General features: G+C 35.8%; 1 protein-coding gene across 2 annotated transcripts in view; it reads right to left on the minus strand.

Annotated features, from left to right (window-relative positions):
* COL28A1 (collagen type XXVIII alpha 1 chain) overlaps positions 1–13,778 on the minus strand; it is a 55,886-nt gene extending 42,108 nt beyond the window's left edge. Inside the window, exons 1-11 of one of the 2 annotated variants that reach the window (XM_015853660.2) lie at positions 12,796–13,778; positions 11,409–11,566; positions 10,319–10,878; positions 9,613–9,633; positions 8,969–9,025; positions 8,454–8,507; positions 7,922–7,963; positions 7,183–7,209; positions 6,189–6,233; positions 4,556–4,600; positions 3,914–3,967 (exon numbers count right to left, since the gene is read on the minus strand). In XM_015853660.2, coding sequence (XP_015709146.1) covers positions 3,914–3,967; positions 4,556–4,600; positions 6,189–6,233; positions 7,183–7,209; positions 7,922–7,963; positions 8,454–8,507; positions 8,969–9,025; positions 9,613–9,633; positions 10,319–10,878; positions 11,409–11,529 — 1,026 coding nt within the window. In that variant the 5' untranslated portion in view covers positions 11,530–11,566; positions 12,796–13,778. Of the gene's footprint in view, positions 1–3,913; positions 3,968–4,555; positions 4,601–6,188; positions 6,234–7,182; positions 7,210–7,921; positions 7,964–8,453; positions 8,508–8,968; positions 9,026–9,612; positions 9,634–10,318; positions 10,879–11,408; positions 11,567–12,459; positions 12,770–12,795 lie in introns of those variants that run through there. The other variant, XM_015853659.2, reaches the window with a different exon arrangement.
* Between the last annotated feature and the right edge of the window lie 393 nt (positions 13,779–14,171).

Raw genomic sequence — 14,171 nt, forward strand, 5'->3', positions numbered from 1 at the left:
GTTTCTTCAGACTAGAGGAAGCTCTGGGGAAACTTTATAGCAGCCTGCCAGTACCTGAAGGGGGTCTACAGGAAAGCTGGGGAGGGACTTTTTATAAGAGCATGTAGTGACAGAAAAAGGGGAAATGGCCTTAAACTGGAAAAGGGTAAATTTAGACTATATATTAGGAAGAAGTTCTTTACTGTGAGAGTGGTGAGGTGCTGGAAAGGCTGCCCAGTGAGGTTGTGGATGCCCCGTCCTTGGAGGTGTTCAAGACCAGGCTGGCCCTGGGCAACCTGATCTAGTAAATGTGTATGTTTGGTGGCCCTGCCAGGCAGGGGGGTTGGAACTACATGATCCTTGAGGTCCCTTCCAACCTGGGTAATTCTGTGATTCTGTGATTCTGTGATTTATTTATCAACATGATATGAGTTAACGTATTACTATTTTTATAGAAATTCAGCTTAAATTTGTCATTTTAGACACCTTTATCTTTATGGAAAAAGCTGACTTGGTAATAAAACTATTTAGATGAGTTTGAGATGTAATAACTTTGCAGAAATGCAAATAGAGAAAGCTTTTTTAAAATCCGCTTAATAGAAAAGGAGTTTTTAGGAGCTGCATTCTGTCAGTATATATGTTCTTCAGTATGTCCCTACATGGCCTTGAAAAGAAGCCAAAAGTAAGATGACATGGTTTGTATAATAAAGAGGTTATTAAAGAGAAGCGTTGATTTTGAAGTGCCACAGAAAGACTTTAAAGGATTAAGGGCATGATTCAACTCTATATGAAGTCTCCTAAACTTAGGTGTCTATGTGGAAACAGGCTGTGATTGGAAAGCAGGTGAATCTAAGAAGTGGGATTTGGAGACCTATTCAAATGATCACCAACGATATGATAGAGCAGTATCAGATAGTGCAACCAGAAAGAATTGAGTGTCAGCATATTAAGAGAGAATAAAAAATGCAAATGAATAACAGAACGAAAGAAAGATGAAACTTCTTTCAAGTAATTTCTTGGACAGTGGTTCTGGATCCCATTTTATGTTGCTTCAGACATTTCAATTTAAAGCAGACAAGTTAAAGTTGCAATATTGTCAATCCTCTCCTGCCGATGGCTGCCAGAGCCAGCAGCATCTGGGAAGTACATAGACAGCACTGTCTCCAGCTGTGTCTGCTGCCAGACACTGAAATGTAGGGGAAGGGGCATGGCAGTGCTTAAGGAGGCTGGGGATGGACTGGACTGGCAGATACAGGAGTGATCTGCAGACTTCACAGAAGACACCCGAAACATCTGTTGGCTGAGCTTGATCTGGAGTTTGTATCATGAGGAACTGAATCTCCCCTTTCAAACCTCAACATGGCCCACCAACAATGAACATAAATGTTCAGTAGTGGTGTTCTGTTTTATGTCATACTGAACTGCCTTCATCTCTGTTAAATCAGTGAAGACAGCTCAATAAGCAGAGAGTATTAGCATGGAAAGGCCATGGGTAGAAGGAAGTGCACTAAGAATAGCCTTATTTCTTTCACCCATGGCAACTACAAATAACTGCTACTTCTCAGATATGTTGTACTGTGTGTCATGAAAACTAATTTTAAAAGAGCAACTGACTAATCTGTCCTTAAGAACAAAATATTAGAAAGTTCGCTATGTGTCTGAACCAAAAAAGACCTTGACCTTTAGTAGCTGAATGGGTGTTTATTAAGCTATAAACAACTACTGGTTATCTGTACTGATCATTAAAAAATTTTTCAGTCATCTGAAATAAGCTCTGAAATGCCAAAAGTTGGCCTTGGCATATGGTAGTGAGAAGAGAGAAACTAAACATACAAATGTTTTGTTTTGTTTTCTTTATTCTTTAGGTTTAAGTATAATTACCTGTGTATTAATTAGACTTCTCTGACAGTGTTTTTATTTTCATGGATGTCTGATCCTGGAAAAACCTTGTCTATAAAACTTAGCCAGAAGGTTGCTGAGTTGGAAGCTGACAAACAAGGAAACTTTCTTTGTCATAGTGAAAATCTGCAGCAAAAGTGAAGCAAAAGACCATGAATACTGAACCTGGGTAGGTGTACAGTGTACAGTGAGCTGTGTGTATTTTACTGACAGGTAAGTGTATGAAGAGATTTTCAGGACAACAAATAACATACAACAAATACAATTTAGTATTTAACTAAATACTAAATTAGTTAAGGTATCTAGTAGACTACTATCCTGTACGCACCAATGTGAACTGACAAATTAAGAAATTACTACCATTTGCTCTGCTAAATCAAAGAGAGGCATGACTTTTCCACCACATGCATGAATAGCTTCTTTCAGATCCGCTGCCTTCTTTCTTTTCTTGCTTCTGAAATATTCTGTACCAAATCTCCTAATCAAGCATTTTGTAAAAGGATGAAGAAACAAGAAGAATGAAAAAGCACTTGTCAGGAGAGGAAAATTGTGGTTGATGCCAGTATTCCAGACCTTTTACCATAAATACTTCCTACATCTGAGTTTATTTCTGTGGATCTTCAAATTAACTTGTTGCCTAAGAAACAAAATATGAATGTTGCATCTTTGTCAAACTGCTCTATGCGAATTTTGTTGCCTGTGGTAAAATATATTTGTCATTAGACTCCACATTTTCAAACTGATAAATAAGAGAGCTTTCTGTACTGAACGATGTTAACAGCTATCCCATGGGCAAGATAACTGTATTTAATTACATAATGAAATTTGCAGAAGGTTACAAATCAGAAGACAGTCTACATTAATTAGATATCCAATTGGTTTTGCTCCACAAGCTGTAGCCAGTATCTCCAAATGATCTATTTTCAGTGTAACTGACCTTACACCCCTACTAGTTTTAAAGTCGTCCTGAGTTTTTTCCAGTATATAAGCAATACAAAAAATGACTTTAAAAGCTCATTCTCAAGATTTTATAATCATGATCTAAAAAGTAATTAATTTTTTTTAAACCAATGCTCCTTGTGCATCTACTACCATGCATCAAGCAGATGATGTATATTACGTATATTATGATGTATATTGAGGCAATCTCAATCACAGATACAGGTTGGGTGGAGAATGGCTTGAGAGCAGCCCTTAGGAGAAGGATTTGGAATCTCTCTGATTGATGTGAGATTCAACACAAGCCATGTGCAGTTGCAGCCCAGAAGGCCAACCATATCCTGGGTAGCATCAAGAGAAGCGTGACCAGCAGGTCGAGGGAGGTGATTCTGCCCCTCTACTCTGCTCTACTCTGTGAGACCCTCCTGGAGAACTGCATCCAGTTCCGGGGCTCCCAACACAAAAAGCACATGGAGCTGTTGGAGCAGGTCCAGAGGAGAGTCCCAAAGATGATCAAAGGGCTGGACCACCTCCCCTATGGGAACAGGCTGAGAGAGATGGGGCTCTTCAGACTAGAGGAAGCTCTGGGGAAACCTTATAGCAGCCTTACAGTACCTGAAGGGGGCCTACAGGAAAGCTGGGGAGGGACTTTTTATAAGAGCATGTAGTGACAGAAAAAGGGGAAATGGCCTTAAACTGGAAAAGGGTAAATTTAGACTATATATTAGGAAGAAGTTCTTTACTGTGAGGGTGGTGAGACACTGGAACAGGTTGCTCAGCGAGGTTGTGTGCGTCCCCTCCCCTGGAAGCGTTCAAGGTAAGGCTGGATGGGGCTTTGAGCAACCTGGTCTACTGGGAGATGTCCCTGCCTATAGCAGAGGGTAGATGATCATGAGGGTCTCTTCCAACCCAAACCACTCTATGATAATATATAATAATATAATATTATTGCTGTGCAAGGAACACCACTACAACTATTACTGATTAAAAAACCAAAATAAAATAAAATAAAGGATAGTAAATATTAAGATTCCACACAGACTTCCTGTATCCTCTCTTCTTATATGACATCTACACATATAAAGCCACATCTTACCTTGTTTCCCTGAATGCCTTTCAGGCCTGGTTCACCTGGAGGTCCACTGATGCCCTACACAAAAGAATAGAATCAGTTTTCTTTGAAGGTGCATGTAATGTTTCTCTTGAGTTTGGCCTAAAATTCATACAGTAAAACGTAGCATAATTCTAAGCTCTGAAGGACAAGCAGCTTCTGCCTCATATCCTGTTAAGTGCCCGGCATACCGATACCACATTCTTAATATTCAATAAGCAATGCTGGCAGAAAGTATATTTTACTACTCCATAAAAATTTCATCTTTTTTATCTAAAGCTTTACTTTTGTCTCCTGTTCTTGACTTCAAATATGAATAATTTTCACATTATTTCTTCTGCCCAAGAAAATAAAATAAGCCACCGCCTCCCCACACTATAGCTCCATATTTCAGAAATCACTTCTTCTAAATCACTCTGTCAGCTGATGAGCTGAGATTAATTTTAATCCCCTGACATTACTATAACTGTCGTTGACATTTCTATAACTGTTGTGCCCCCTCACACAATTAAATCACTAATGGTTCTTTAGGAGCAATGACATATGAGGAGGTTACTCTGAGAGAGGTTCGAAACTTGCAGAAAATAATGTTTTTTTCTTCTATTTGCTATTTTTTACTTCCCATACCTGAGGCCCCCGAGGTCCCCTAGGGCCAAAAGGGCCTTCCAAACCCTATGGAAAGATAAATTTCAATTATCAAATGAAGAAGAAATTGCAATAACCAACTTGAAAGCAAACTACAGCATGTCTGTGTTCGAGTATTTTCTAGTAAGTCTGTTCATTCTCCACAGTACCGCTGTTTTCCTTCTGTACTCAGTAACCATTAATTCCATTTTCAATATATGGCTAAAATACTTCTCTTATAGAACAAACACTGTGGATGGCTACTTAACATCATGAATGACTATTTGGTTAACTGGTTGCTCTTTGCCATAGGTCCTGAAATTCAATTTCAAGTCATATATCACATACAGGAATCTTAGAAAAAGTTATGGTGCTAATACCAGAATAACTTCAGCTAACTTAGTAGCTCAAAGGTAGAATCATACTAAGAGTTTGCAGAATTAGTTTTAAGATGCCATATTTTACTACTCCATTAGCTATTATTTCTCCATGGAAAAAGTCCTTACTGGAAATTGCTACTGTGGATTCCTCACAAATCTTTCACAAATTCTTTGCAGTTTAAAAATCCAGTCTGCAATATTAAAGTTATTCTTTTCCGTATCTGCTCTGTTTCTGATTATTTTGTTTAGAAGAGATTACTTCCATTAAATAATAATAATAATAATAATTTACCTTTCAGAATGTGAAGCTGGGAATCATGGAAGTGGAAATTTAGTTCACTAAATATATCATAATCCTTGACCCTCTACAGATGTCAAATTTCTTTTCATCACTGTCCTCAACAGAAATGAATCAAGAACATTTCCAGCAACACTGGCATATGGTTTCTACATCTATTTGGCTGATTCAGTTATGTTCTATGCCAGCTTCTGGACAACTTCCTTTGATCTCAGTAGATGTTTCACATAACCTCATGCTATTTCTCACATATTGGGTGGATAAAGAAAGTAAGAAGTAAAGACCTCTTTTTATTCCTCAGAGAGATGCAACTATTTCACATTCTCTAATGGTATTTCAGTATTTTCTGGCTCACTTGCTGCCATTTTGAATCTCAACTTCTTAAAGGATACACATGATCTTTTATTTTTTAGCTCAACGTACGTGATTGTCTCTACCAGGACTGCACTGCCTTTTCATCTTTCAGACTGTAATATCCAGATGAAAACCACAATCAACTGTACGAATTTTACACTCTAGATTAAAAGAAGAGGAATGGATAAAGGTATGAATACATATCAGCAAAGATGGGCAAGTGGATGCCTTCTTTAAGTTGTCCAGGTTGCCTAAGAACCTGTTTCCACTGCAATATAACTTTATATATTTGAGTAAGAATGTATATTTCAAAAAATATAATCAGATTAACATATTATAATGCCACAGTCTTTTGTAAACAGTGCCTGGCATCAGTTAAGATAGTCTTCAGATTAAGTACTCCATTACATTTCTTATGCAAGATGGAAAAAGAATATGGTAAATTGGGTGTTTGGTTTCTGTGAACAATATTTTTACTGTAAATATATATGTAATACCAGAGAATTATAAGAGGTTTGATTTTTACAGTAATCTTTTCAAGCTATTTTATGAATATGTCCTGTATTTTTCAGTATGCAACAGTTGAAATAAAAACTGTACTTACTCTTTCCCCTTTTAGTCCTGGGGATCCACATTCTCCTCTTTCACCCTTTATAAGAAATCAATATGTTAAGATTTAAACAAGATATCTTGATTAAATTAGATGTATTTAAGTAAGTGCAAGCAGCACAATAGCACAAGATTTTGAGGACCTGAGAGTTGCACCACTAGGCATGATCTGCAAAAGATATGGTGTTCCCTACTCAGGTTGCATACTTTTTCTCTCTGAAAACATCTACAAAATTTCCAACCTACAAAGTAAGAGGATAATATATTTAATACCTAACAAGCTTTGCTGTATTTTTCCACTTTGCTGTGCTCCCTCCAAAGATCCTGTTTCTCTCTATATCCCAATTTCATTACTGTAATGTCCACTATTTTCCAGAGTAACAATTGTGAAGTTATGCATATGAAATGAAGAATTACTAGTCAAAATCAGATTATCTCTGTTTCTCTGCTGGCTATGATGGCCAAGTTAGTCAGTTTCAGCTCTAGAATCTGACAAGATCCTGAATAATACATTTTCTCTTTCTCTGTTTGAAGAGCCTACCTTGAGATTTGTTTTGGGCAAGCATTAACTGCGTCATGTCATGTAATAGTTAGCTTAAGTCAGCATCCTGGTGGAAATTTTTTTAATAGCTAATCAATTACAAATCTACTCGTATTTGTAACAAATAATGTCAAATTCTTTCTATTTAACCTGTATAAACCACTTAACCTTTCTTCTTTCTAGCAACTTCTTCACTGGTCTTTGGCATTTTTAAAAAATATTTAGATTATATTTTTAACCTTGTACTTTTTTTTTTTTGTTGTTTTGTTTTCTATTCCAACAAACCAGTCTGCTAAGTCACATAAATTACATACATTTTTGGTTCAGTTTCACTTCACTGGGAGGCCTCATGACAAACAGTCAAGACAGGCTCTTCTTTCCATTCTTTCACGTACGTCATAAAGTGATAATTGATTTTTATAGACCATCTGTTCTATAAAAATCTTACCTTTTCACCCTTATGACCAGGAGCTCCCTGTTTGAAAACAAAAAATAACAAAAAAAAAAAAAAAGAATGAAAGAAAAAGGGAGGGGGGGGATCATAAAAGAAAATGCAAAAGCATAATGTACTGTTAATTTACATAGGAAAAGAAACAATAACTAAATATGTTTAAGAAGTTTAATTATTAATTAAAATATTTCTCTGGAATCATTTAATTTGTAATTATCTTCCAATTTAGAAATGTGTATTATGTGGTCATGACATTGGCTGTGAATATATCATCATCTGACTTTTAGCAGATATACACTACATTTAAACAGGATTTTTAAACTGAACTGATCTTGTGTGTGGTGTAATGTTAATCTTTCTACTAGGAATGAACAAGAATTCAAGCAGAGAAATACCAGATGTCAGAAGCCATTGTAGAAGTACTTAGATGTTGTTAGTGATGACATCTTCAACACTGTCTTCCCAAAAGTAGCCTCAAAAGTTTGTTTTGTCAGTGGCATCCCAACTCTACACTTAAGCACATGAGTAGAATGAAGTAATTTTCAATGTGTTCATATCAGAACAGATGCTTCTCTAAGCCAAAGCCTAGCTTAGATGCTCTAAATAAGTAAATAAATTGTATTTGTGAAAAATGAAAGAATATATTTTTTATTCAGTGGAAGTAAATTTGGGTATCCTTAAGATCTGGAAGATAATCTGAAAAAAAATATGAGTTAGCTCTGTAGTACCCACATACCTCTTCACCTTTATCTCCATGATCTCCTTTTTGAGCAACACCCTATTGGAAGCAAAGGGACATAATTGAAATAGGCACTGTTCTTTTATTTCTTACTATTACACTAGAACCTAGAACACTATTCAAAGATTTAAAATTGCCTTTCCTATTTAGAAATATTAGCACTTTGTCATACAACTATGGACACGCTATTCTCAAACATCAATATAGAAAACTGAGCTACTGTTTTTTAATTACAGAAACCTCAATCATCAGAGCAAGCTGCTCCATACAAGAGAGTTGTTTGTTGTTAGAAAGTTCTGTGGAGCTTAACAAGCCTTCAGACAGAACCAGAGATCTCTGCTGTTAAAGAAACAATTGAATGACTAGCAATTACAACTTGGTCAACTATTAAAGCAGCTAACTATAAATGTCTCATAGCAAAACCCAGTTTTTTAACTACATTTTATCATATCTCTTTGCTATTTTTACCTCTATAGTTTGGACAAAAATAGATCCAAATTTGCCTGTATTTTTAAAAAACTCTCTTAACCTTGTTTCCTTTTGGTCCTGGTTCACCTCTTTCCCCTTTGCCTCCAGCATCACCCTGAAATAAAGCAGAAAAATGTTAGTACAGTAGTAAGGATAAAATTTCCAATTCCTTGGAGACTACAGATTTGGTGCTGGCAAATTTTTTCTAGAATAAGCTAAGGGATAAATCCACACTGAATCAGGCATGACACACGTGACGCAACCTCCACTTAGAATGAATAAATAAGCAAATAAATAAAGAGGTATTATAAGTTATCTGTGGTGCTTTTCTTTTTGGCAGTGCTCAATGACAAATACACTTTATTGCAGGTTTCAAGGATAACTTATTGATTTGAGTTTCAAAATCATGTACCTTTTTAACCACGGTGTTTAGCCAGTAATATAAAGATGTGTCCCAGACAGTATGTGATTACAGACAGATTTTTTGTTTGAGCTCTTAAAATGGCAGCAACCTTTCCAGAGATGTCAGTGACATACTATGATACCTCAAGGTTTTTCACATGAATGCATACTTACAGGATCACCTTTGTCTCCTTTTATTCCCATTTCACAGACACAGTTCTTCTGCATACACTAAAAGGTTAACAGAGACATTAAGGAGAACATTTTCAAATGTGTTATTTCAGATTTCTTAAGCAAAAACTCTGCTTTTGCCTACTGACACATTAGAAAACATAAAAGCCATGATATACTAATAAATATTTCCTTTATAATCAACATTGTATTTCAGTATAGCCCATCCAAAATCAGTTTTTTGAATTCCAAACTTCATTTATAACACAAATTAGTTACTGATGTAACTACAAATATTTAAAGCTGCATATACATAGTGTAAAGTACTGTGAAAATGTACATGATTTTTGGATAGTTCTGCCATTGCTGTTGTTTTCTAGTGAGACAACTAATGAACTTTCATGCATTGTAGTGTTCTTTCTCCACTTCAGAAGGTAATGTTTTTGATGACTTACTACCAATACAACCAAATGGAACTTGAAGATTTATCAGGAACAGGGTGGGAGAAACTATGCTTAGGAAGGGAAGGGTGATTCATTTGGCAACACTGTTGCTTTACAGGAGAAACAGACACCAGGAAGAAAAGTCACCATCTAGTATTAATAAGAGTAACTGAGATTAAGAAGAGTAAAACTCAAAAAACTTACTTTCTTCTGAAGTAAGGCTTCCTGTAAATAAATAAATAAATAAATAAATAAATAAATAAATAGATAAAATATTATTTCTGCATAGAATTAATTTAACAATGCACTAATTTAACTATTTTCCCTCTCTGGTTTACAGAATTCCCAAGGTAAATGATAAAGAATATGAACACCTTCATCTGTCATCATTGGAAACAACTATTCTATGAAACTAGTCACCAAGAAATGATTCTCCGATATGAGAAGGGGGGGTGCTCCACGTCTCAATGTTTTATCAGTGTTATGCATGACAGCACCAGTAAACTGCTGAAGTTTTACCATATGCTCAGAAACACACTCCTTGTGCTGGGGAACACCCTGTCCTTTCATTGCTGTGCTATCATTGCTCAAGCACACATCTTCTTGGAAAGTGTCTGGAAAGAAGAAGCCAACTCGATCCCAACTCTTGGTTTAACACAGAGACACGAACTACAAAACTACTTCTTCCAATATAACTATTCCCTTAGGTCTCTTTGATGAATTTTTGTTTTGTAATTCATGAATTCATGAATTCATAGGGGTAAAATATATACTTGTAACAGGAGAAATATTTTAGAAGTGTCATGTACCTCACTGCAAATCTCTGCACTGCTTTCAGGACTAACCTGACAAAATTAAAGGAAATTTATTGTGGACAGATGTGGGACCATATTACAACAGCATTACTTACCAATTCCAGCGCTACATCAACTATCAGGTTCTGGTCATCCAGGCATAAGACGTTTTTGGAGAATGAATCACCAGATATCAAGCGCAATTTTTCTTCCTTAACATTTTTCTTGGAAAGGCCGATGGTAAAAATGTGTATTCCAAGACTCCTTGCTGCAGAGGCTATACCCTGGACACTAGGGCTGTTTGGATGGTCCACACCATCAGTCATCAAGAAAGCCACTTTTATACTTCTCTCACGACCTTCAGTTTTGAACAGCTGCGTGGCATTGGAAATTGCATAATAGGAGTAGGTCCCTTGGCCAATGTAGACTAGAGCCCTGATTTTCTCTTTAAAATTCTGCATGTTTTTCCATGCTGTAAAAGGATGATCAATGCTGACTGTGCTGCTGAACTGCATGGCTGCCAGTCTGACATTGTACTTCTGAGATTTAACTGGCTTCATCTGGAAAATGTTGTCAGTTAAGCTTAAAACAAAATTCTTCTGCAAATCAAATAACTGATTTTTGGCACTTTCTGAACTGTCCATGATAAAGACTATGTCAATGAGACACAAATCACCTGCAATGGAACAAGGAAGTTAAATCTACGAGTAATGGGCAGACCTGCATTACAGACTCTCCGCAACAATCCCAATCTTCAAACAATTTCCCCCCAAATTCCTGTCTTTTCAGTAATGTTCTGAAGAGAATTTAATTGTAAATGCCAATAAATTCTATTAAAGTCAAGTAATTAAATTGAATTTACTTTAATTCATGTCAGTATTATTAAAGACGATCTACAGACAAACACTTTCAATTTAAGTTCTTAATGGGATTGGTTCAGAATTTTAATTGGTTTTGCTCAAATAGTACAAACTTTCCACATGCAAATTCAAAATGAAAAAGAGGCACCTTATCATTTAAGAGAGAATTGTGTCCATTAAAATGATAGGTCAAATTGTTCCTAGCCAAGAAAACGCAGGATACAACTCCATATTTTTATTACCAGTAATCAAAATAAATGGCACTTATAAATGCATTCGTATTTATTCTTAAACGTAAGGAGATATGCAATATGGTCAACTCAGATATTTAAGGAAATGGTTTTACCTTCATCACTTTGTACAACAGAATAAGACTTTTTTCCTTTCTTTTTATTTTGCCCATCTGCTGTCTGGTTTGTTGCCACAGCCAGGAATAGAAAGCAAAAGAAAGAAAGTTTTTTCCTCATAATGACATGTATCCCAAATTAGATGGACTTTTGCTTCCTGTTTAAAGAAAAAGAATAAGATCTGTGAACACTCCATGAATAAATACAAATAAATAAATACACATATTTACAGACAGAAAATGCATTTGTGTGAAGCACAAATCTGGAGGCAACTTAGTGAAAACAGTTATAAATAATAATCATGTAGGTGGTTTAAGCACAGCAGGCAGTGCAATCCCAACTGGCTCTCATTTACATTAGAACGTATTTTATTAGAGAAGATTTATGGGTAGAACACAGTGCCCACTTCTCAGTTAGAAACATCAGTGCTACCTTTAACTTTCAGTTTGAACATACAACAAATAGGATAAAGGAAATTGAAATTAATTGATGTTGCTCTCAACATATTTTGCTATTAATCTACTTATATTAAAATAGAGATATTACAGGAAATTAAAAATTTAACTGATTTCTAGAAATTCTTAATTCTTAGGAATAAATAGATCTGAGAGTTTTATGATACACATATATTACCAATAGCTGGAGAATCAGCATGTACAACTTCTTACAAATATACAATGGCTTAGCTGTGAAATTCAGTATGACTGTACCATTAATGTACATTATACTAACAGAATGTGTGCAATATTGTTTGTAAAGAGAGTAGAATTCTATGACAACATACACTAATAAGGTGAATATTGCAATATTTAAGTCAGTAATTCAATGTATTTCTAGAGAAAACTGTGCTCCATTAAAAGATACTTTTGAGAAGCCTTTAATTTACAGTAATTTGAAATACTATTAATAATGGTAACCAATAATATCTCAAATTTAGCTATCCTTCCTAAATTCTATCTCCAATTCTATCAAGCAGTTACATCTCAGATTAGTAGAATCTTACAGTGCAGTCGTCTAAAAGTACATTGAAATAACTTTTAAGTCTCCTACCTTCAAAGGTATTCAAAGGGCAAACTGTGGATTGAATGAGCTGTCAGCATAGAAAGCATGTCCAGTAGGTTACACAGCATGGGAAAACAAACTGCAAATAAATAGCCTATCCACTTGTAAATGTCTCTATCTTCCCTCAAGATCTTTTATGGCCCATTATTCCTGTTCAGTTGGCCAAAATTTAAATGAAAACAGTCAGGCATTTTGCCAGTGCTGAGTGGGAGACCAAGCCCCACTGTTAAAGGGACAGTCAGCCGGGAGCACAAGTACTTCCCCTTTTTACATGGCTGAAATTTCACACTAAAATATTTGCTTCTAAACAGTTCATATCTTTACCTATTAACTTTGTCAGCCACACCTCTTTTAGCTTCTCCAAGCAGCAGTGGCTACACCAGAGATGTGACATTAGCATAGCATCCCTTACAGCCTGAGTTCAGGCTTGAAGAGGGACACCTGGTAGCACTGCAATAAAGAGAAATATTGAGAGGACTGAAGTTACCATTGAGTGTCTGGGATTAAAGAGGAAGTACAATCCAAAGAAAACCAGCTTCAGTTTAATTGTTTCACAGACAACTTGCAAGGCACATATAAATCCAGATACAACATTCTATTCTTCTTGAAAGAAATAATAATAGTTATGATCAGGGACGGAAAGAAGTAATAAAATCCAGAGCATTTGAACATTCAGATTACCTTCAAATTCTGCGATATGAATGTATTTAAATGTCTAGTAGGCCCAAATGGGAGGCATTACCTTCAGAGCTTCCCTTGTACATTTTAAATTGAGAAATGAATTTACAGATGGCAAGTTCTAAATCCCTTTGGGCATAACTTTCACACAAAACAGCTTTAACCTCTTAGACAGCGTAGGCACTTTATCCCTAGTGTGCCATAGCAGCTCGCTGTATCCACTGTAGCTAGTGACCTTTCACACTCCACCTCTCAGAACTCCATTACCAGGGTAGATAACCCTACCAGACTGAAACAGGGGATAATAAGACATTGGTCAATAAATTTTACACTATCATTCATGATCAGAGAGAATGTGGATACCGTCTGATATTTGAGTTACAGTGACTCAAATGGCACAGAAGAAATAAAAAGAAACAGAAAGGCTACAAAGATGTGAGAGCTTCTGGATGAAGGGAGCCAAGAAGGATACAATTCTTTCACTTGGATGGCCACAACTGATGGTGAACATGATACAGATCTATAAAACCAAGAAAGAAGGTGACTATCATATAGTACAAGAATATAATGTATCAGAAGATGTTTTGGTTCTGCTTGATCAGTGATATTAACCAGATTTGAATGCCTTAAATTTACAGTATTTTCTTCACACGATAAGAATGACAACATTCACGGGAATACATTGCAGTTTTTTTTATCCTGTTAGGAAACACAGCTATTTGAAGTACACACTTCAAACGGTTTTTATCAAACAGCTTTTCTACTGCCCGAGGTATATTAATTCAGTGACATTCTTATTCATGCTTTATGCAACATAGAGTCTTCAAAAATAAGACTGCTGTATACCAAGCAAATGATCATTTAGCTGCTGAGTCAAATTAAATTAAATGTGTGTAAAATATAACATAAAGAGATATTATTTATGCTGTCTAAATTCTGCCCTCTGGTGTATCTACGCGATTATGCACTGTGATAAGTATGGGCCTTATTCAGCCTTTAATCAGAACACAATTAGTAAACAA

This window comes from Coturnix japonica, chromosome 2, assembly GCF_001577835.2.
Source record: "Coturnix japonica isolate 7356 chromosome 2, Coturnix japonica 2.1, whole genome shotgun sequence".
Lineage (NCBI taxonomy): Eukaryota > Metazoa > Chordata > Aves > Galliformes > Phasianidae > Coturnix > Coturnix japonica.